Here is a 22,219-nt window from a genome sequence, read left to right on the forward strand (position 1 = left end):
TTTAAACCCTGTTTTCAAGTAGTTTGACAACCGTGGTTGACATTGACTGCTTTAATTTATGTTGCCAGACGTGTCGATGGTGCACAAGGTCTGGAGAAGCCGTTGAGGAGAGCCCCCTCGACCGTGTTTCTCCACTAATCCATTACAGCCTCCACCACATTCCACCTGTGAAAAATCGGAGTCCTTGAGAAAATTCGGCTTGGAACTGTTCTGCCCTTTGCCCTTTGGCGTTGACATTTTAACAGTTCTCCAATAAGCCTAACATATGATGTGATTGATTATGTTTATGGATGGATTTCGCATTCTCAATTGCCAAATGGGCACATGCCTCACAGTTCACACTCCATATTTTCACATGGAAAACAATAAAAAAGGGCAAGGAATAAAAATAAATTATTTAAGAGTTGAAACATGGTTTAGGGAATTAGATCTGGAGGTGATGATTGGGTTTACCAGATTTCAACACAATAATTGCTTCTTTCGAAATTTAATAATGCAGATCTTCAAGGAATGGTACCCGCAACCTTTCCATCTTGATCTTTGCAGCCAACAATAAAGAATTTCTTATTGATTTTGTTTTTCTTCACTTAATCAGTTCAATTCAAGTAGAATTTCTTGTTAAACTCCTTTCACAAGCAACCCTAATAAACAAACTATAATAACAGCTTCATTATGGGTTTTTTTTTTTTTTTCAAAATAATCTCAATACACAAGTATATGACCGTTGGTAGGTCTATTTTATGTGAAAGAAGACTTGAACTACCATTTGTCCTCCATCATGTTTATGACCAGAATAGATAACAAATAAAAATCTGCAATGACCCACTTCAACAACAACGTAATCAGTTAAATCACCCGCCAAGGTTCTTGCGTATCTTGGCAACATCATTTTTGCTGATTTGAAATGCTTTTTCCAAAACTTCGTCAGGAATTAATGGGTTGGATACGAATGCGGCCCTGGAAGCTGTTTGTGTACCTGGGTTTTGGCTGCTGAACCCAGATATAGCCAAAGCGTTCCTCGAGTCCAGATTGTAGACATAATGGACAAGTCCTCTTGGGAAAACGAAGGCATCACCAGGCCCTAGTTGTTGAGTGAAGAGGCGATTGGAGGTATCCACAAACCCCACGAGAAGAGCACCTTGAAGGCAAATGGTAACTTCCGAGGCCCGTGGGTGGGAGTGGAGTGGATTAAGCCCGTTAGGGGCTAAGTCCTGGCGGGACATGGTTAGGCCCATGGTGTTAATTCCTGGCAAATTAGCAAGGGTGAGAAATGTAACATTGTAGCCGAAAGGATTAGCCTTGGTGTTACCAGGTTTGGTTAGAGCCGAAGTCGTGAAATGGGAGGAAAGAGCTAGACTTGGGTTCAGACAGGGTGCGCCGTTGAGAAAAAAAGGTGATTTTGCATCTGCAACGCAAAAATCTTGAAGTGGGTCAGGGTCTGGTTCAGCCAGTCCCGTAAGAAGAGCTAGGCCTAGGAATAGTTGAAGAAAGAGGGAACCGATGCTCATGCTGGCCTTTTTATGAGGCTTTTGGAATAGGAGAGTTTTGGGAACTGCGATGTGAATTTCCAAAAGCAAACACAAGTTATATATAGTTGATTTTAGACAGTGATGTTTTATGTAGAATTGATATTTGTTTTTTGACCTTTTGACAGGAGATTGAGTAGCTTAAGAGGCATTAGAGGAGGAAAAAACAAGGCAAGTTAAAAAGGGATCCGCAACAGAGCCCCCGAGACCCAAATTGCTGGATGTGTCCAAAACTGACTGGAACGCTGTCATCTGTGTGTTTTTTGCTCCAAAGCAAACGCCTTTTCTGCTCGATCAATGTCAACCATTTCATCTCTCTGGAAATGATTTCTGTGAGTAGAAATGGCAGAGTGAAATGGAAGATTGGAACCGTTTGATCTCATTTTGTTCCTTTCTTTGTCAATTAACAATAATGTGGCAGTCAGAGTGGGAATGGCACAAATCGTTTTAGTTCACCCAAATGAATCCAAGGGTCCACATATCACAACCACAACTGTCCTAAGCCAGACTTGATATTTAATTCAGCAAACAAAGCAAACCTGTCAATCTGCCGGTCTCTCACAAGCACTCCCTTCAATCTTTACTTCGCCACTTTCCAATGTGGGCCCTGCCGTACCCATCTATTATCTCATTTTTCAACGCTCGTCTCTCATCACTCTTTCAATGAAATTTTGACTGCAAATTTTCGTTGGTATGTATTATAATTAAAAATTTGTGGGGATTTGTTGTTGCATCTGCCCTTTTGCTTACTCAATGTTCCCAGCTTTTCTTTTCTGATCAATCTCATTATTGATCCAACTAATCTTTTAACCAAATTGTCATGTCTCCACTCTCACACAGTACCTTAAAACAACTCTTTTCTCTTTTTTCAACTTTTTCTTCCACTTGAAATAGTAATCATGCACTAATCAGAAGGTCCCAAAGTTAAAAATCATCTTTGGAAATGTAATATATGGGTTATCATCACTATTGATTGCCTTTTCTTCTTTGTTTTTGTTTTTTGGATGATTGAGTTTATTGTTTGGGACTTTCCACAAGTACAAGAAACAGACAAAGGTTGCCATTTTACTATGAAAAGGTGATTTTGATAATAGTAGGAAGTGCAAGAACTCAATTATGCAGACACGAGCACATGCCCCCATTATTCTTTTGTTCTTAGTTCTTACATTTGGTTCCATTTTTCAAGGCTTCTTTTTGTCTTTATTCTGAATTGCTTATTCTTTGGGTTAGTGTGTGATCCAATGGATCAATGAGGCTGCCCATGCCAGCTGCCAGGCCATTGTGTGCTTAAAGTTTGTGTCTTGATGCGATAGCTTTGTGGTAATTCAAGTTCCAGTCCCCTGGTGTTTTGAGAATTTAATGGGTGAATCAATAGTAGATGCTTCGAATAAAGAAGTTAAGGTACATAAGTTTTGTCCTTTCGATCTGGAAAAAAGTTGGCCCATTGTTTTTAATTCACCTTCCATTATTGTTTCTCGAATTTAATTTGTTTGTCTTAGATTGTTGATTGAATTTGCACTTCATAATTGCTGCTTTTTTCGTTTTTGGATGTTGCTATGAGTTGTCATTCTGTTTGTTGCTCCAGAATATGCTTCAATTTTGGTTTTTTATGTCATGTAAATAGATTGGGGAGATGGCTTCTTCAAATCCTGCTTTTGAAGTGTCAGTCTCGTTTGGTAGATTTGAGAATGATTCGCTTTCTTGGGAGAAATGGTCATCTTTCTCGCCAAACAAGTACTTGGAGGAGGTTGAGAAGTGTGCAACTCCGGGATCAGTTGCTAAGAAAAAGGCTTACTTTGAAGAACATTACAAGAAGATTGCTGCAAGAAAAGCTGAGCTACAGGCTCAGGAGAAGCCAATGGAAAGTAAACCCTTTAACTCAGATGATCAGAATTGTGGAGATCTAGTTGGTAAATCTAATGGTCAGTGCTCCAATGAAGGAGGTAAGCAAGAAACTAACTGGCTAAGTGAGGTGAGTAACACCCACTTTGATGAGCACAACGAGGAGCCTGAACTTGCCATCAAATCTCAAAACTCATCGGCTGAGGGAGTGAAAGGGAAAATAGATAGCAGAATGGAGAGTCAAGTGATAGAGAAAATAGATAGCAGAGTAGAAAGTGAAGAGAAAGAGGAAATGGATAGCGCAGTGGAAAGTCCAAAGTTAATCGAATCGGAAGAAACCGCTCCAGATGAAGCCGTTTTGGTAAAAGAAGCAGTGGAAACTCTTCCCAAGGGATCTCAAGATGAAAAGGAGTTGCCACAGAACTCAGAAAAAGACATAAAAGACACTCCAAAGTTCAAACATAAGAACCTAAAGTTGGGTCATTTGGCAAAATCTGATAAGGTGAGTTCATGTTTTTGATCTGATTTATTAAATGGAAAGCCTGACTACATTGAACTTGTTGTGTATACCTTCCAATTCTGGCATTTGATGCCTTCTTATCTCATTTTGCTTGTCTAGATTACACCAGCAAATAAGGAGAGAAATGAAACAAGGATAAAGAAGAAACCCGCATCCCCTGTGACTAAAACACCACAATTTTCTACACCTAAAGCATCAAAGCCAACATCAACTCCTACTACACCGTCTGCATCTAGAACACCATTAAAAACAAAGACTACTTCATCTTATTCTTTACCAAAGACCAAGATTCCTTCCATGGGAGAAAGCAAGAAAGTGGTTCCTAGATCCTTGCACATGTCCCTTAGTTTGGGTCCCTCAGATTCTGGACTGGTTTCCCTTCCTGCAACAAGAAAATCTTTAATTATGGAAAAAATGGGGGATAAGGACATTGTCAAGCGAGCGTTTAAGACGTTTCAGAGTAATTATCACCAATTGAAACCTTCCAGTCAGGAACAATATGCAGCATCGAAACAGGTTATTGTGTTATCATTTTAATCCATAAGGTCTAGCTGACATCCCTATTTTCTACAAAAATTCACATTCGTGGAACTTTTCTTTCCATTTTTGTCTGGCAGGTGCCTGCAAAGGGGAGAGAAGCAAGAGTTTCTACTTTGATGACTCCACAAAAGGAGAATGGAGGGTAAGGTTTTGGCTTTAAGGATTTCAGCTGACAATTGCATATAATGCATACTTTGCATCTATAAATTTGCTTGCTAGTTGAGTCCTGATATAGATTTGATGTTGGATATGGACAATATATAGGTGTTTGCCATCCTTCTTTATTTTGGATGACTAGGTATCTGCTATCATCTATCACATTAACATTAGACCTATTTTCTGAAGCGTACACTATTTCCACTTTCAAAACTAATATTAATAGGGTAATGACAGTGTGGAAAATATGAAAAAGGAATCATTGAGCATGTAAGAACTCAAATATCCTATGGAGGATTATTGATTTTAGGGTCTTGGGTAATCTAGTATATTAGCCATAGACCTGTCAGAATTTAATGTCATTTTCTTCTTCAACTTCACTTCTTAAGTGCTACTTCTAGTTATTGTTTAACGGATTAGCTCATATTTGAAGTTAATTAATCCTCATAGCTGAAAGTGTCATAGTATTTGCTCATAATTGAAGAGAGTTTGAGAGAGAGATATTGTTCAATAGTTATTTTTGTAAAAGTGCATATTTGAAAGTTAAGAGGCTTGTGCTCAGTTGCTTTTCTTCTATCAATTATGTTTCCCTCTTTTCTAGCTGGAGTATTGATTGTCATATCATCACCAAGTTTCGTCATTTCTGTCAATCCTATTTTTTCTCTCTCCCTCCTTTCTCTGCATCTTTCCTTTATGAGCTGAAAGAATAAAAGGCAAAAAAAGAGTTGGGGGTGTGGTGGGGATTGAGCAATTAACAAGTTTTTAGTTGGATAACCAATATTTAACCAATTGGACCATACCACTTTAAATGATTATTCTTGTTAGGAAACTCATACTTCAAGCACAATTAGCTTCTTTATGGCCTTAAATTTGCAGGTCTGCATGAACTTGCCTTAATTTAAATTCATATTCTCAATTATTCCCCTACTTTCTGAGGAAGTGGGGATAATTCTTAAAGTATTATCTATCAGTACTTATAAGCAGAAGTTATGCATGTGTCTAAAAGCATCCATCATCTTGAAAAATTCTTAAATTGTTGCATTGGTTGATTTGTGACAGGTCTCCTAGAGTTAGTGGTATGGAGAAAAAGAATGCTAAGGCTGCTCCATCTTATTTTGGCTTGAAAACTGATGAACGGGAAGACAGGAGAAAGGAGGTATGCACTGAAGACTCCTTGCTCTTACCTTTTGTGTAACATACACAATTTTTCTTGACATTGAGTGCATTGTCTGTCTATAGTTAGAATCTCAGCATCTCATATCCTTTATTTCAGTTCTCCAAGAAATTGGAAGAAAAACCCAATGGTAGAGAAGCAGAGAGAAAATATCCCCAGACAAAATCGAAGGTACCATTAATTTTCATTTGTGAGGACAGGTCTTTTCATTATTGTAATCAACTAGACATGGCTGCACATGCTCATAAACTCTCATAATTAATCAAACATAATATAATTTAGAAATCTGACAGGTACTTTGGTTGTCAGATTCTAAAAGAGAGAAAATGTCATCACTCTTGAGAATATAATTACTGGCATATCATTACCTAATTTAGACAATGAGCTTTGCTCACACTATACGATTGACACAGGATAACAGAGATGCAGAGATCAAAAAATTAAGGCAGAGCCTTAATTTTAAAGCTACACCCCTGCCGGGCTTTTATCATGGACAGAGAACATGCAAAAGCCCTCTTGATAAGGTATTTCCTGCTGTTGTTTCCTTGTGTTCAATTGCACATAGTTCAATTTTGATCCAAATTCCGACATGAAATGTTTGATGCCAATGAATGTAAAGCATTCTTGTCTATCACCTGCTGACACATATGTATAAACTCCATACATTTTTCTGTTCATTTTGGTCAAAAATTAGTTTGTTGATGCCAATAATTACATAACTTCAATATTTGAACAATGCATGGACTTCTGTTAATATATATTTTTGTTATTTTAATTGCAATGCATAATGTGGAATTCTTTGTAATTGCAATGGAATACTTAACTTTTAAGTTGAGGTACTACTAGTGATACTTAAATTATAGCCAGTTCTGGTAGAGGTAGTGATGCCAATGGTTGTATTGCTCTGCTGTTTTAAGCTTGGTGTCTGTCTGGTGGTGGGCACCATGATGAGTGTATTGTAGGGCATAATGAGTGTGATTACAATCACTCTTAACCTCATCAGGACAATTTAATATCTTTGTAAGTTGTACTGGAACTTTCTTAAAGATGATAATCAATTTATGCCATATATCCTTCAGTTATTTACTCCATCGAATCTCAGTTCGGAATTTGTTTTAAGCCCTTTATTTTAGCTTTGATTGTTATTATTTTAAATATCTTATATATAAATTTTAGACTCTACTATTTAGTAGTCCTGCAAAAACTGGTTTTCTTAGTCTTAACATGTGTCCTTTCATGTTTGTAATTTCACAGATAGGTACCAAGACTGACATCCATCGGTAGCCTGGCATCCTTGGGTCGATGAACCATGCATCATCTAAAAACACCCAGGAAAAACCAAGAATCTTTAATATGAACAAAGGTCAGAAAAGAGACGTAAGAAATACATCATCTCGCTGGGCAACGAAAGGTACATTTGAAGGCATTGTTTTTCATTGAGGAGACAGGCCATGATATTATTGGCATATTGCTAAACGCGTCTAGAATCTGTCATTGATGAGTCATATGCTGTGTATTTGGATACCTCAATCTTGTCCTCAAGGTGGGGTACGTGAATAATGGTGCAGGAGATAAGAGAAGAGGTTGGGGCTTTCTCAGTCTTGACGAACTGTTGCTTCCCTCACCTTTCCCTGCCATATATATGTAGAAAAATATATTGTAGCTATTCAAATCCACAATGAACATTTTAATAGTATGCCAAAAGAGATTAGAGTTGTGTTTTATTAATCCATATCTCTGTGATTGCAATTTAGTCTTTAGTCATTAAATGTGGATGGAAAGAACCCTGATTGACAACTAAGATTGAATCAACCGGTTTCAAGTACCAGCAGGGAGCTCTTATTCTCATTGTTTGAGATCGGTTTCTACCATTTTTTTTTGGCATAGATCTAGTGCTAAGAACAACACAATCAATCAAACTTGTGATCTTGCTCAACAGCTGAGACAAACTCTGAGCTTGTTTCAAGTTCCAACTTCCAAGAACGACCTAGGATATATGCTTGGGATTTTAAGTAAGCAACAACATCGCGGCCATTCAAAAACAGTTATCTGTTGAACAATATAAATCTGAAAGTGATGGCTCCTCCCTTTTTTTGAGCAAGAAGTCCATCTAATGTAACAAGCTTACTGAAGTCAGATCCAGCCAACGACCATGAACCAAGTCTCTGTCTGACGGTACTTCACGCCAGATATGAAAGTATGAAATAGTAGTATGAAAACATAGGCCGTGACAGGAGACCGCTACCTATAATACGAGTCAGACAAAACATATCATCAGCTTGAGTTTCAGGCCTGACAGGTATGATATTTCCGGTCAAGTGTTCATATTATAAGGAGTTGACTGCCACACAATTTCTGTTTTACAAAGGGGCACCTGCAGTATCTCAAGGGAACCGTAGGATTTGGTTTAAGCAACACCGAGTCGACGGTGTACCTTTACCAGCCTTTTTGATCCTTCACTGTATATATTTCCTGCTGACCACGATTTAATCTTAGCGTTGCCGAGAATCCAGTGCTCTTTTTTCGTCAGGATTATGTTAACTCGTAACTATCATGACACAACCATGGTTGACACTCAACAGCCCTTTTCTCCCAAATGCGGAAAAAACTAGAAATAATCAAGATAGAAAGTATGGAGTCACAATCTTTACTGATTTAATATTTAACAGCCAATGTGGGAACTGATAAGTGACAAATGATTATGTATCTTTTTGGCATTCCTCCACTGAAATTGAGACACCAGATGTACAGCTTGGTGGTTCTTCACTATAAGGTGAAGTCATAGAATGTATTACTTGGCAGGCACCAAACCCCCCGAAAAGAAATATGATAAAAATGAAAATGATTATGCTAAAAATTAAAGTGATCGGTTGGCAGCATCCCTGTTTGATTTCATTGGCCGAAGAAAAAAGTTTGGCATTTGAATGAACTAAATGATTCGTTGCATTTGCGTGGAAAGTCATAGTTAGTTCTAACTTCTTTCATAGCTGAATGGTCTCTTTCTTGCCTAAACTTATTACATTTTCATTTGATTGATATTAGTATTATAAATGGAGCAGTTTGGTTTGGATTTAATAATTGTGGCTTACTTCTTGAAGTTCTGGATCATGAGCATTCATGACAGTCATACAAGGAATCCTATTTGAGAAACTACAAGAGCCATTTTATAATATGGAAATAGTTTTGTCACTTTCCATTTTTCTGTCCAAGTATTCGTATTCGCCAAAATGAACTTAAATTTCCTGCCCTTTTCCTTAAAGGAAGAAACATTTTCTTGCTTAAATACGCCAACTTGTCATGGAGGACACTAGCTGGCCACCCTTTCTTGCAGCATGTTCTTGTACGAGGGGTAACGCAGCCCAAGTTACAAGCAAAGAAGTGTGAGGGCTGTTATTGCGTGTGTTTGATTGCAAAAGAGAATGACAGTCTGAAAGCTATACTTACAAGCAATGTGGAATGAGATACTCAGTCATGATTTTTTTTTTAACAAAAAAAAAAAATTGATATTCAATATTAGATACCCATTCAAAGGATGGTGAAAGTTTTTTCTTATTTTGGGTAGTACTGAAGAAGAAATTGTGGATGTTGGCACTTATTTTTTTGTGCCGGACTAGTGTGTACTCTTAGCAAATGACTGAAACTGTGAAACATTTGTTAATGGTAGAATTTGCCCTATCAAAAGCAGGGTTCTCTTCTGCACTGCATATAGCTTGTACGTGCAGATAATAGATTTATGTTTATGAATGTTCTACCGTATGATTAATGTATGATCTACCTATAATTCCATGCTTAAAGCTACTATGAAACATTTCCAGGCAGATGTACATGATCTAATATTTGGTTTACTAATACATGATCCTCACTCGTTTGCACACTTGAATACAGAATTTGTTAATACCATGAAAAATCCTCTGCTCTTTCCGGTGCTTACAGCTTACTCAATGGAACAAATTTAAATCAGAAAAATCAGACATCAATATATTTACCACTTCATCAAAATTTGGTACAAAACAAATGGAAGAATTCAAAAATCGTTTTGCTGTACTTGTTCTGAATCTAGAATTTTACTATGAAGTTTCTGTACATTGCCTTTCTGATGAAGACCTCTTCATGTTCACGAATCTACATCTGAGTCGCTAGAATTGCTCCCGGACTTGCCTGTCATGAAACTTGCTGGCAAGATTGGAAACCTCATTTTGGTTCTTGATTCTTGTGAATTTGGTGATCGTGATCCGTAACTTCCAGTTGATGACTTCCTTCTTTGTTGATTCCTAGCTATTTCTACACAGGCTTGGTCGACCATACCTAGAAAGTCTCTAACTATAACAAATATTTGGAAAGGATCCTTTTTTGCCCCTGCTTGATAATACTCTGTGGTTTTTTTTACAAGATCCATCACTCTGTTTTGCTCCTCCCTTATAACCTTTAGTTCCTCTTCAGCATCATCAATAAACCCTTTCATTTCTTTCGCAAATCCTCCTTTCCCATCAGCCATACATTGCAGTACAAGCTGTTTAATTTCTGCCACACGAGCAGTAAGAGATGAGCAAGTTCCAGTAAATGTGTTGAAATCTATTGTGGCTGCTTTCTTCACATTAGTGAACTCAGCACTGAGGCCTCCTACCACTGGTAATCCAAGCGTTACATATTCCTTCTCTCTGTCCTCTTTCGGTGTTGAATGATCAGAGCTGCTGTTGCTGCTTCGGCTGCTGTTGCGACTGAGGCTACGACTCCTGCTAATAAAACATTTCTTTCCCTCGGACCGGACTACTTCTTCTACCACAAAGTGGAGTAGAGTAGTCTTTCCATCAGTGCTTTTAACGTCAGAGAGCTTAAGTAGAGAAGTAAGGTTAAAAGCTTGAGCATTCCCTCGGGCAGTTCCAGCATTCATGCGATTGCCAGCCTTGAGGATCGCCTCTAGGAGTCTCATAAACAGTCGTTGAGAGCGAAGCTCCTTGCACCCTAACTCTAGTGTTTGTAACGACTCTTTCATGTGGAGAATTTCCAAGTCATAGTTTGATCTAAACTGCATGGCATTAAGACGTGTGAAGGCTGATGGAATAGCTTTCAAAATGTGAAACAAAAAGGATTCAGCATCGGCAAGTCTTGTTGGATCTCCATTAAAATTAAGAATTTGAGACTGTTCTTCTTCTGTGGGGGCAATTCTCATGAGCTTTTCAACAGTATCTGCCTCTAGGCCTTGCCCTTCATTTAGGGCTTCAAGTAGTTCCCTACGAGAGAGAGCCAGAGATTTGAGCACAATTGCTACGTTCTGGGATTTTCGAGCATCAAGAACCATGATTTGTGATGATGAGCTAGTGTCAGTACTCCTTGCATTCTTTGAGTTACTACTACTAGTAGGGGATTTCCTACTTGTTGCAACATATCCAAACAAAGCTTCCATAAGATCATCATCAAACCTGAAGAATCAATTGCAAAAAGAGCCTCAAAATCAGTAAAAATAAAACATTGCTTTCTCGCTTTTCTTTTTTTGGGGGGGGGGTAAGAAAAAGAACAAGAGATTGCTGTTTGCTTATAGTTTGAGAAATAGTAAACTTAAACTTACTTAAAAGAACCGCCATTGATTTTGTCCCACACCATCGAATGTTCAACATTCTTGTTCACCTTATCCCAGTGCAACGGCTTCAATTTCACCTGATTATTTCCGTTTTCTGTGGCACCATCTCCAGAAGCCTCCCCTGGTTTACCCCTACCGGATTTATCCCTGGCTGCTGGGGGAGGTTTCAAAGATGTAGCTGAATCACCCGCTTTAGGAGGTGGAGGTGGTGGGGCTGGTCTTTTTGCTGGAACCGGTGGAGGTGGCGGTGCAGGAGTTCTATTTGATGGAGCTGGTTGAGGTGGAGGTGGAGGTGGAGGTGGAGGTGTCACTTGACTGTTATTTGTGTTGTTTTGAATTGGTAACGGAGGTGCTAGAATTTGAGGTTGTGGAGGTGACATTGATGCTGGAGGCAAAAATTTTGATTGAACCGGTGCTTCCCTTTTCTCAACAGCTTTTAGGACAATCCCATGAGATGGGGGAGGAGGTAGAGGACCTATAATTTCACTTGAATCGTCATCTTCAGGAGGTGGAACCTGGGAAGTGGAAGACTTCCCGCGAAGCAGAGGAATTTCCTGTACAGGCTCTGCCTTCTTGCTTCGACTTCCTTTACGAACCATCCCTCCTCTTCCTTCTTCTTCATCTTTAGGACTACGCAAAATTCCTTTACGAAACCCGTTTATATTTTCTCCGTCTTGAAGCTGTCTCCAGTAAAGCACATCCAAACCATTCTCATCTACAATTAACCCCTTTATATTCCCATTAACTCTTTCAAACTCATCTGGAGGCACTCCAGGCTGACCTCCCTGGGAACTATCCCCAACTCTATCTGTTTTGCGCTGTGCAAGAACATACTTTCTAATGAAAAAGAAAAAAATCCCTGCAATAACTATAGTGCTTGCAGCAGTTGCAGCTACTGCCTTTGCAATAGTCTTGTTAGTGTCATTCGATGAAGATGATGGTGATGGCGGCGGCGGTTCTGGACTTGGAAGAGAATTTGAAGGTTTTGGTGAACTTGCTTCCGGGTCAGGAGGTGGAGGTTGATATGGGTAGAAAACTTCGATATTCTGAGGAGAACCTTGGGAATAAGAGAGAGGGAGGACAGAAATGAAAGACACAATCACCAGATTGAGAAAAACCAGTGTCTGAAACTTGACAGCCATGAAAGAGCTGGATTGTAGAGAAGAACAGAAGCGAATAAACGTTTCGATTTGTTTAATAATGGAGGAATGAAGATTATCTTTTTGTCGTGTGCTTATGGCTTTGGTAAACCAGGCCGTTGACACTTTCAGAGAGCAGTTACTCGTTTTCCATTTTGGTTGCTTCCCGGGCTTCCGCACTTTTTGAAAGAACCAAATTACCCTTTGATCAGCCTTTACTTAATCCTGTTACAGCAATTTAAAACCCAGATTCGAAATCTTTGAATATTTTTTAGCAGCAGTAATACTAATCTATTGAGATTTGCAGCTGGACTGTGGATAAAAATGGGTGTTTACCCTTTCAGAACAGTTGAATCAGTAAATCAATAAAACCTTGAACGAGTAAATATAAAAACGTAATCAATAAATTATTTAAATGGAATTTTAGCAAAACGTTTATTATCATTGATACGTAATTAATACAAGTCAGAGAAGACCCTATCAAAATTTCAGAATCATTATAATCATTGTAAGGGAAGGTTCTCCTCCACAATCTGGATGAAGGTACGAGAGCATTATTAATTTGGAAATTGAATGTCAATTTGGATCTGTAGTTTAAAAGGCAATTAGGGGGAGTGGCTCACCAAATTATATTATCTAATTTAGTGAATTTGACTTCATCTTCATGAAATTGTAGTGGTTGACAGAAACAACTCCAGACGCGGTCATGGGGGGCCTTTCTCCGCAAGATCAGTCAATATATGCATATATTCCCTTTTTGTTGTATTTTATTGCCGTGGTCGAAGTCTGAGGGCTTTCCTGGGCCCTTAGCTGCCAAAGTTTGAAAATGGCCTTCCATTTTCACTTTTCCTTTGATTTCTTTTATTCAAAATTTATATTATGTTCTTAGATATCATAAATCCGTTGTTGACTTCTCCATCTACAAACTGTACAAAGATAGTTGGCTTTTCTTTCCCGAGTAATTGACCTGTTGAGGCAGTTGGAGCCCCGGAAGGCGGTGTGGTAATGGGCCAAATTAATTCGGGGTTGACTAATTGACGAAAGCTTCGATGAAGTTTCTAAAGCCCAAACGGCAAGCGCAAGCCTCCCGCAGCTTCTGTGAAGTTTTATAGCCGAAAACAAACAACTTCCATAACCATGAAGCGTGTCGAAGGTTTGAAGGACCTTTCCACGCTAGAACCTTACAATACCCCGGGCGAGCTAACTAATTTTTGTTTAGGAGTCAAAACAAAAAAAAATAAAAATTAAAAGTTTTTAAAATTAATATGTTAAATTTAACCAACGATTAAAAAATTTATAATAAACAATAATTTTATATAACATGTAAATAAAAAAATAAAAAAACTTATAATAGTTATCTAAAAAAAGTTATGCTCGATGATGTTTCTTAAATTCAAATTCATCAATTATTGACTTTGCAGTGAAAAGACTAGCAATGTCTTTCTTAATATAAACAACTAAATTATCTGCAAGAAATTCATCATCCATTTTGTTCGGGAGTATTGTTTTCATAATTTTCATTGTTAAAAATAATTATATTTATATTTAAACTTAAAAAATAAAACATAAAACTATAATGAATAAAATATAAATAATTAAATACGAAATGCAGGATTTCACATAATAATTAAATAATATAAATAAAAAGAAGGTAAAAGAAAACTTTACTTCCTCTTAATTTTACACAATGGTGGTAGGTGATCTTTGTCTTTCTTCGTCCAAACTTACAAGCTCATAAATATCTTTTGAAGAATAAAGTATGTTTTAATAGTGAGTTACAAGAAAAAAAAATAAAAATAAAAAGACACAAAAGAGAAGAGAAAAAGAAAAAGAGAAAGAGGTGTAGAGAAATTTAAATTAGGATAAAGTTAAGTAAGTTTGTGAGATTATTTGATTTTTTTATTTATATTAATTATTAAATAAACAATTTATTTTGAGTGGACTATTAATAATATATAATAAATAAAAATTTTCAAAAATTTGAGGGGGCCATTGATAAAATATATATAAAAAATAAATATTTTTAAAAATTTTGGGGGGGCCACGGCCCCCTCATTATTGGCTTACCCTCCGCCCTTGACAATACCATTTTTACATTCAAGTCTTTTAAAGACAAATTGGTCTTACTATTAATATGATATCAAAGTTATACAAAGTTCAAAACAAACAGCCTTAAGGAGAAAAGAGAACAGATACAGTAAACTCGTACATAAACCTAAGGATATCACAACCTCCACCTAAGGCGCCCAAGGCAGAGCAAGCATTCCATCCATGCTTAGTATATGTACCACGGAGGACGAGGGCAATAATATCCATTTAGAAAGGCACATCCCCTTTTTTGATTGGTTTGCCACCCAGACTGTAGCCAAAATTACTTTCTTGCTGACACAGTTAAACCGAAAATCTTTGATAATTGTATTATATAGAGTTATCTTACATATATTTGAAACCTAAAATAGAGCTAAGTTATTTAGTTTTTAAGTAATTTATAGGTAGTTTTATGCTTTCTTAATAATAGTTTCAACTATGTTCTAGCTGTTTCATTTTAAGCAATTTTAGTTTAATTTCTTGTTAAAAAAGTCCCAATTTCAATGCAAGGAGATGGGGCTTTAATGGCAATGGATTAATGTAATTTGGTTTGAAGCGGTTGTTGAACATATATGCTGCAATGTTGTGAGCGTAACGTGAGTTATAGAAGTTCGATCGAGGTGATTTTTGGACTATTAGAAAGCTAAGAGGAGAAGCTACAACTTCCATGTTCATCACTCCACCAAGTTCTGATGAGATCAAGGTCGAAAATCACCTCAGAATAAGCAGAATTGTTACAAACTCAAGACAGAAGGTTTGGCGCCTCAGCCTTAAATCCTTCCATGCTACAACGCCAACCCAATCAGTTAAACAAGCTTCCAAGAAAAAAGGTTTGGCACTGCAGTGCCAAACGAGCCTTAGCACTGGGAAAAATAATGTGTTTGGTGCTGCAACATCAACACGGATTTAATGATATCTCGACCTTCAATTTTTTTATCAAATAGCTATGATAAGGGGTATAAAAGGTAATATTTTTGTTTAGAAAAAAAGGGACTAAAGGCAGAGAACTTTTTGGGAGAAAAAAGAAAGCTTTCTACAAAAAAGGAAAGGAAAGAAATCAAGGAAGATTAGATTCAAAAAAGCTACAGCAACTCATTTCTCACACTTGTAGAAATGATTTATTTTATGAGAATATTGAACTTTGCTGTAAATATGATGAGTTAAATATCTTCTTCTAGGATTGTGGTTGATCTCTTCATGTAGTTTGGATATTTTAACGCTCTTTTACTTATTATTAATGGGTATTGTGTTGTTTATTTCAAATCTAAGCTTATTGTCTCTTATTGCTTGATCAACAATTATATTGATTTGGGTCTCTAAATGCAACTTGACGAAAGGAGTTTAGAATAGACCATGGGTTTAAATAGCTTGTGTTCATTTCACTAAAAGATTAGGTGATTTGATTAGTATTTAGGATAGAAATATACCTAAATACCGTATGTTACCAAATTTAGAGCAAAAGCTTAGTGAACCTACCTTTATTAATTTACATAGACATATGCAACCAAGCATTTGGCTCATTGGTTGGTGCATGATCCCTAGCTTAGAGAGCAGGATTCGAATCTCCCTCCCCCAATTATAAAAAAAAAATTACATAGACAAATGAAAAATTAATTATGATAGGTATGTTTATAATATCTCGACAAAAACTTATAAATAAATTTGGATTTTAGGCTAGCAACTAACCTATTGATATAAGTATAAAAAGAGAGATTAAATTCAAATAAAGGTAAAATAATTATACAATCCTAGACTTTAATTCACTGATATTCTAGCAATTTCTAGCATTCATTCCCTAGTTTAACCTTGTTAATTTAATTTTATTTTTTTTATTATTCTTCAAATTAGATTTACTTGGATAAGATTAGAGTGCCTAATTTTAGTATTTAGTAAGAAATTAGACACAATTCCTGGTGAAGACGATACTTTACTTACTACTATATTACTTATGTGACATGTGCGCTTGCTTGTGTGTAAAACCAGCAACAAGTTTTTGACGTCGTTTTTGAGAAATTTTTTTTCTACTCTTTTACTAATATTAATACCAAGCAAACTAGTATTAATTCAAGCTTTGTTTTCTTTATTTCAAGTACTTTTTGGTCAGTGTATAAGAAGAGTAAAGAGCTTAAAATTTGTCCCTTAAGATTCAGAAATCGAAAAGACTTTTCAAAGATTACTTAGACAAAACTCTCAAGCCTCTAATCAATCGGAGACAATGGCTGGGAATCAAGCTGAGCAGCGAATTCAAGGATATGTAGTTGAGAATCGATCATTGAGGGATTATGCTATTCCATTAGTCCAAGGACTTCATTCAAGCATTCAGAGGTTGACAATTCAAGCCAACAATTTTGAGATTAAGCTAACCATCATTCAAATGATCCAAACGTATATTCAATTCGGACGCTTCCCAAATGATGATTTTAACGCTCACATTTTCAACTTTTTGAAAATTTGTGATATTTTCATACACAATGGGGTCGCTAATGATGCTATCTGATTGAGTCTTTTCTTTCTCAATACGAGATAAAACCAAAGTCTGGTTGAAGTTTTTTCCCACAGGTTTGTCACAACATAGGGTGATCTTGCGCAAAAGTTCTTGGCTAAATTCTTCTCTCTAGTAAAGACGACAAAGATGAGAAATGATATTACATATTTAACATAATTTGACTCTTAATCTTTGTACGAAGCTTGAGAAAGGTAGAAGACTTGCTTTAGAGACGCCCACACCATGGTCTACCCAAGTGACTACAAGTGTAAACATTTTATAATGGGTTGTTGAACCACATTCGAACTACTATTAATGCTGCAGCTACTCTGATGGCTAAATCTATTAATGATGCCTATGACTTTTTGGAAGAAATGGTGTCCAACAATTATTAGTGGCACTTTGAGAGGTCATTACTTAGGAAGACAGTTGGAGTTCTTGAGTTAGATGCAATTAATGCCTTAACTGCTCAAGTAGCTGCCCTTACCAAGAAATTTGAGACTGTTGGTGTTCATTCTATTCAAAGCCCTTTTGTCATATGTGATTTATATGGAGACAGACACTCAACGGAGCATTGTTTTGTGAGTATGGAGTCAATTCAGTTTATGGGAAATCGATAGCAAAATAACCCATACTCAAACATTTACAATCCCAGGTGAAAGAATCACCTAAATTTTTCTTGGGGTGGCAATCAGGGATCCTCATCCACTTTAAGACTAAACTTTCCTCGAGATTTTCAACCTTAGGTGAGACCTCATGTGCAAGAGAAAAAATCCTCCATGGAAGAACTGTTGATGCAATACATATCTAAAACTGATTCCTTCATCCACAATCATTCAACTTCAATAACAAAATTTAGAAGCTCAAGTTGGTTAGTTAACTAGCTTTATTAATGCTAGGCCTCAAGGAACCTTACCTAACGACACAAAGCCAAACCCTAGGAAGGAAGGCAAAAAGCATGTGAAAGCCATTACTTTTAGGAGCGGGACAACATTGGGTGATAGCAGCAAGCCAATTCAGAGGCAAGAGAAAACAGTGGAGGAAAATGTAGCAATTGAAGGTTCAAAAAAGCAGATGCAAGAAAAGGTTGTTAAGGTAACACACTCTCATCTTCCATTTCCTTAGTGCTTCCAAAAGTAAAAGTTAGAGGATCAATTTCAGAAATTTCTAGAAGTGTTCAAGAAACTCCATATTAACATTCCTTTTATTGAAGCCTCGGAGAGCATTCCTACTTATATTAAGTTTTTGAAAGATGTACTAAGAAAAAAGAGAAGACTTGACAAGTATGAAATAATGGCATTCACTGAGGAGTGCAGCATCATAATTCAGAACAAGCTTCCACCAAAGCTCAAAGATCCAGGTAGTTTTACTATACCTTACACTATTGGTTCATTGTTCTTTTCTAAAGCCTTGAGCGATTTAGGGGTTAGTATAAATCTAATGCCTTTGTTTATTTATCAAAAGTTGGGACTAGGGGAAATCAAGCCAACCACAATCACATTGCAGCTTGTCGATCGCTCTCTCACTTATCTTTCAAGGATTGTGAAGGATGTTTTAATGAAGGTGGATAAATTCATTTTCTCGATTAAATTCATTGTTCTTGACATGGAAGAGGATCGTGAGATACTAATCATACTTAGAAGACCCTTTTTACGAATGGCAAGAGCTCTAATTGATGTGAAAAAAGGGGAGCTCACTTTGAAAGTTCAAGACCAGGAAGTAACGTTCAATATTAGTTTCTTAGTGAACATGATGAATGCTTTGCAGTGAGGGTTGTCAATAGTGTCACCCATAAGGTGTTTAAAGAGAGTTACCCCATGACTTTTTGGAGGTATCATTAGCTACTAGGTTGATAACTCTATAATATAGAGTTATTTGAGCTTAATTTTGATAATAATTCGGCTTAGTTTTTGTAGTAATGCATAAAAATTAATAAATTTTTTAAAATTATTTTATATTAGTTATTTTAGGTGAGTCAATCTAATCTTAGTTAATTTTATACTTAATTTGGTGTTAATATGGTTAAGATAGGTTGTTATTAATTTATTTGTGCTTTTTTAAGTGTTTGAGAGAAGAATTTTAGTAAAAGAAGGAGAGCAATTTTGAGATGCAGACTTTTAATGCATATGTTTTGGTATTTCGGCCATAACTTTCTCTACAGACTCCAAATGAAGTGATTCTTGGACCATTGGAAAGATAAGAGAAACATCTACAACTTTCATGTTTACCACTTGACCCAATTCATCTTAGAAGATGGTCAAAAATCTTGTCGAAGTTAACGTAATACAACAGTCCTAGAGCAATTACTATTTCTGTTAATTAATTTGGCAAAGCTACGACTTACATAGTTTGATGAGGAAATCCCAGTTGAAATTGACTTCTTTTTTCACCCTAATTGGTCTAACTTCAAAGCTTATAAAAACAACCTTTCGAAGGACTTGAGGGAGGAGAAAAAGAAGAAAAAACACCAGATTGAAAGTTGAGAGTCAAGCCGCAAAGTCATTGAAGCTAAGAAGATTTTGAAGGAGATTTGGAGATCAAGAATACAATTCTTGAGTTTTTCTATATTTTCTTTTATTATCTTATTTTCTTGGTTTTGGTTTTAATGTTTAAATTTTATTCAATGATAATGCTTGACTTGATGAGGAACTAATTCATTAATCTAAGATTATGATTGAACGTAATATATATAGTTTGAATTATTTATCTCTCTTTTATTTATATTTGATAGATATAGGTTGTTTATTTTATTCTATTCTTAATGTTTCTAATTGCCTGATCCCTAATTAGATTGAATTGGAAACCTAAATTAAACCTTAACGAAGGAGATTTAGGTAGACCTTGAATAACATAGTGTATGATCGAATGCACTTAGTTGATTAGGTGGTTTGATTTACATATAGGGTAGATATACACTTATAAGCCATACGTAGCCAAAATTAGAGCACAAACTTAATGAATCTTTTTTTAATTTAATTTGCATAGACATATAGTAAATTAATTGAGAGAGATATTTTTATAAGAAACTCGACAGAGACTTGTAAATAATTTAGGACTCTAGGTTATCAACTTAATCCATTAAACTGAGTTAAGAGAGAGAGAGAGACAATAATCAGATGAAGTATTAAGGAATATTGTAATCTTAGGTCTAGTAGTTAAGTGAGTTTTATTTACTATTTAATTTTAGTTTTAATATATTAGTTTTAATTTTTCTTTTTTATCTTAATTGTTTGGATAAAATTAGGATGTTATAATTTTAATAGTTAACAGTAGGAATTAAACAATTTTCTATGGGAACGATACTCTACTTCATTACTATATTGCTTGTTAACGAAACGTGCACTTGCGTGAGAAATCAACAAGAAGTTTTTGGCGCCATTGCCGGGCATCATTAGCTACTAGCTCTAAGAAGGATGATGTTGATGTTATAGATTATGTGAACCTCTTGGATGCATCATCTCAGGTATTAAGGACACCATTTGAATCCTTGGATCTTTCTTATTCATCTACTCCAACAAAACCATCCATTAATGAGCTACTTACATTGGACCTTAAACCTCTATGCTCTCATTTGAGGTATGCATTCCTTGGTATGTCATCTACTTTTCTAATTATTATTTTTTCTAACCTTTCAAATTTGTAGGAAAAGAAACTTTTAAAAGTGCTAAAAGAACATGAAAAAGCCATAAGATGGACTATCGTTGACATTAAGGGAATCAGTCCATCCATTTACATGAAGAAGATTTTGTTGAAGGGATATTACTAAGCCTCCATTAAGCATCAAAAGAAACTCAATCTCATTATGAAAGAGGTAGTTAAAAAATAGATTGTCAAATGGCTAGATATTGGTATTGTTAGGAATTTTGAGAATATGGTGCCCTGGAAAGCAAGTATATTCTCATGCTTAAATTCATTAAATTTATTTGTAATGAAAGTATATTTGATAATAAGACGAAAAGTTTGTTTTAGTAAGCATTCATTATCTAGTTATTAAGGTACCAAGATTCTATTGAGATATTAAAATACATTTATATGAAGAGTCATACATAGGAGACATATATTTTAATTGAATCTAAAATTTTTTTCATAGCCATATAATAAAGCTGGTCACTTTATTATGTTAAGGCTGTAGTGTCCAGATTACTTCCAACGAAACGAATGTGATTCATTTCAAGAGAATGATGAGTCTCAAATCATCGAAATGGTTGACTTCGAGTAATGACACTATAACATGAACTGGAATCATGTGAGAATCAAATTTAAGTTTTACCGTTACCTAAATCTTGATCTCATACTTATGCATTTGCTTATAGTAGAACCAAAATCTTGATGGATAGTGGATTCACGTTTAATCTCCTTATAATATTTGATTTACCATGAGCATGATCATCATAAAGCGTTGATCTAGACTTCGTATTTTGGGATTATAATCGAGATGAACATTTGGGAACATATATCCAGATAATGGAGTTCATAGCATTAACATCACTTCTAGTGATTTCAAGAAGATCGGTGATTAATCTGGGCTCAGTGGATTAATGAATTAACTACTCATCACATCTGGATACTCAAAAGATTAGATCTAGAGTATTGAATCACAAATTGGATGAAATTTGAGACTAGGGGACAAAATTGACATAAAAGGTAAAATGGTAATTTTACTTTTTGTCATTGGATGGTTATGAGGGTTCACAATATAAAGTTTGCAATTGGACAACTAACAATTAATATCAAGTATTGAATTGTTTCTTGTAATTATAATTAATCCAATAGTGCAACCATGAATTTATGGTGGAGTGATTTCATGGTTAATAAGTTTGAATTATTTTTAATGAGATTAAGAATAATTCTAAGTTTATTGAAGCTTGGAATATCTATGTCCAAATAGATTCCCTACTTAGCTTCGTAGAATTCAACTTGTTTAAGTTGGAATGCATGTTTTAATTTGTTTAATTAAATTGTGTATAAAAATGGCAACTTTAACATTTTTGTCTTGATTTAGATAAGAAAACATACTTGTCTCAATTTAGACAAGATAAAATTTTTTTTTGTCTTAATTACAGACAAAAGTTGTCTTAAATTAAGATAATTTTAGGAGAATTCTTGCAAAATGAATCTAAACATCCATGTTGATAAAAGGAGACTCCATGTTTGACTATTACTCTTTTATT

General features: G+C 35.8%; 3 protein-coding genes across 6 annotated transcripts; 1 reads left to right on the top strand and 2 right to left on the bottom strand.

Moving 5' to 3' along the window:
- Positions 643-1,646, bottom strand: LOC18609345 (germin-like protein subfamily 1 member 1). Its single transcript, XM_007044403.2, has one exon. The coding sequence runs from the start codon at positions 1,506-1,508 to the stop codon at positions 852-854; it is 657 nt and encodes a 218-aa protein (XP_007044465.2). The 5' UTR covers positions 1,509-1,646; the 3' UTR covers positions 643-851.
- On the top strand, positions 1,314-7,486 carry LOC18609346 (protein WVD2-like 4). Of its 4 annotated transcripts, none has more exons than XM_007044405.2 (10): positions 1,314-1,393; positions 1,655-2,217; positions 2,757-2,927; positions 3,151-3,870; positions 3,988-4,404; positions 4,506-4,570; positions 5,644-5,740; positions 5,858-5,929; positions 6,172-6,282; positions 7,013-7,486. In XM_007044405.2, exons 3-10 carry the CDS (start codon positions 2,886-2,888, stop codon positions 7,040-7,042), a joined length of 1,554 nt encoding a protein of 517 aa, XP_007044467.2. In that variant the 5' UTR covers positions 1,314-1,393; positions 1,655-2,217; positions 2,757-2,885; the 3' UTR covers positions 7,043-7,486. The 4 variants fall into 4 exon arrangements, with proteins under 4 accessions (XP_007044467.2, XP_017970519.1, XP_017970520.1 ...); XM_018115030.1 differs by having other exon boundaries at positions 1,655-1,858; XM_007044407.2 differs by lacking the exons at positions 1,314-1,393; positions 1,655-2,217 and adding an exon at positions 2,231-2,604.
- On the bottom strand, positions 9,710-12,769 carry LOC18609347 (formin-like protein 4). Its single transcript, XM_018115028.1, has 2 exons — positions 11,325-12,769; positions 9,710-11,178 (listed from the first exon to the last, which is right to left on the bottom strand). The coding sequence occupies exons 1-2, from the start codon at positions 12,476-12,478 to the stop codon at positions 9,873-9,875; spliced, it is 2,460 nt and encodes an 819-aa protein (XP_017970517.1). The 5' UTR covers positions 12,479-12,769; the 3' UTR covers positions 9,710-9,872.

Source organism: Theobroma cacao, chromosome 2, assembly GCF_000208745.1.
Source record: "Theobroma cacao cultivar B97-61/B2 chromosome 2, Criollo_cocoa_genome_V2, whole genome shotgun sequence".
NCBI lineage: Eukaryota > Viridiplantae > Streptophyta > Magnoliopsida > Malvales > Malvaceae > Theobroma > Theobroma cacao.

Coding starts and splice junctions, on each gene's coding strand:
- LOC18609347 (XM_018115028.1), bottom strand. CDS start 12,478: ATGGCTGTCAAGTTTCAGACACTGGTTTTTCTCAATCTGGTGATTGTG. Junction 11,179..11,324: donor ATCAATGGCGGTTCTTTTAA/GTAAGTTTAAGT, acceptor TTGATTCTTCAG/GTTTGATGATGATCTTATGG.
- LOC18609346 (XM_007044405.2), top strand. CDS start 2,886: ATGGGTGAATCAATAGTAGATGCTTCGAATAAAGAAGTTAAG. Junction 3,871..3,987: donor ATTTGGCAAAATCTGATAAG/GTGAGTTCATGT, acceptor TTGCTTGTCTAG/ATTACACCAGCAAATAAGGA. Junction 5,741..5,857: donor GGGAAGACAGGAGAAAGGAG/GTATGCACTGAA, acceptor CCTTTATTTCAG/TTCTCCAAGAAATTGGAAGA.
- LOC18609345 (XM_007044403.2), bottom strand. CDS start 1,508: ATGAGCATCGGTTCCCTCTTTCTTCAACTATTCCTAGGCCTAGCTCTT.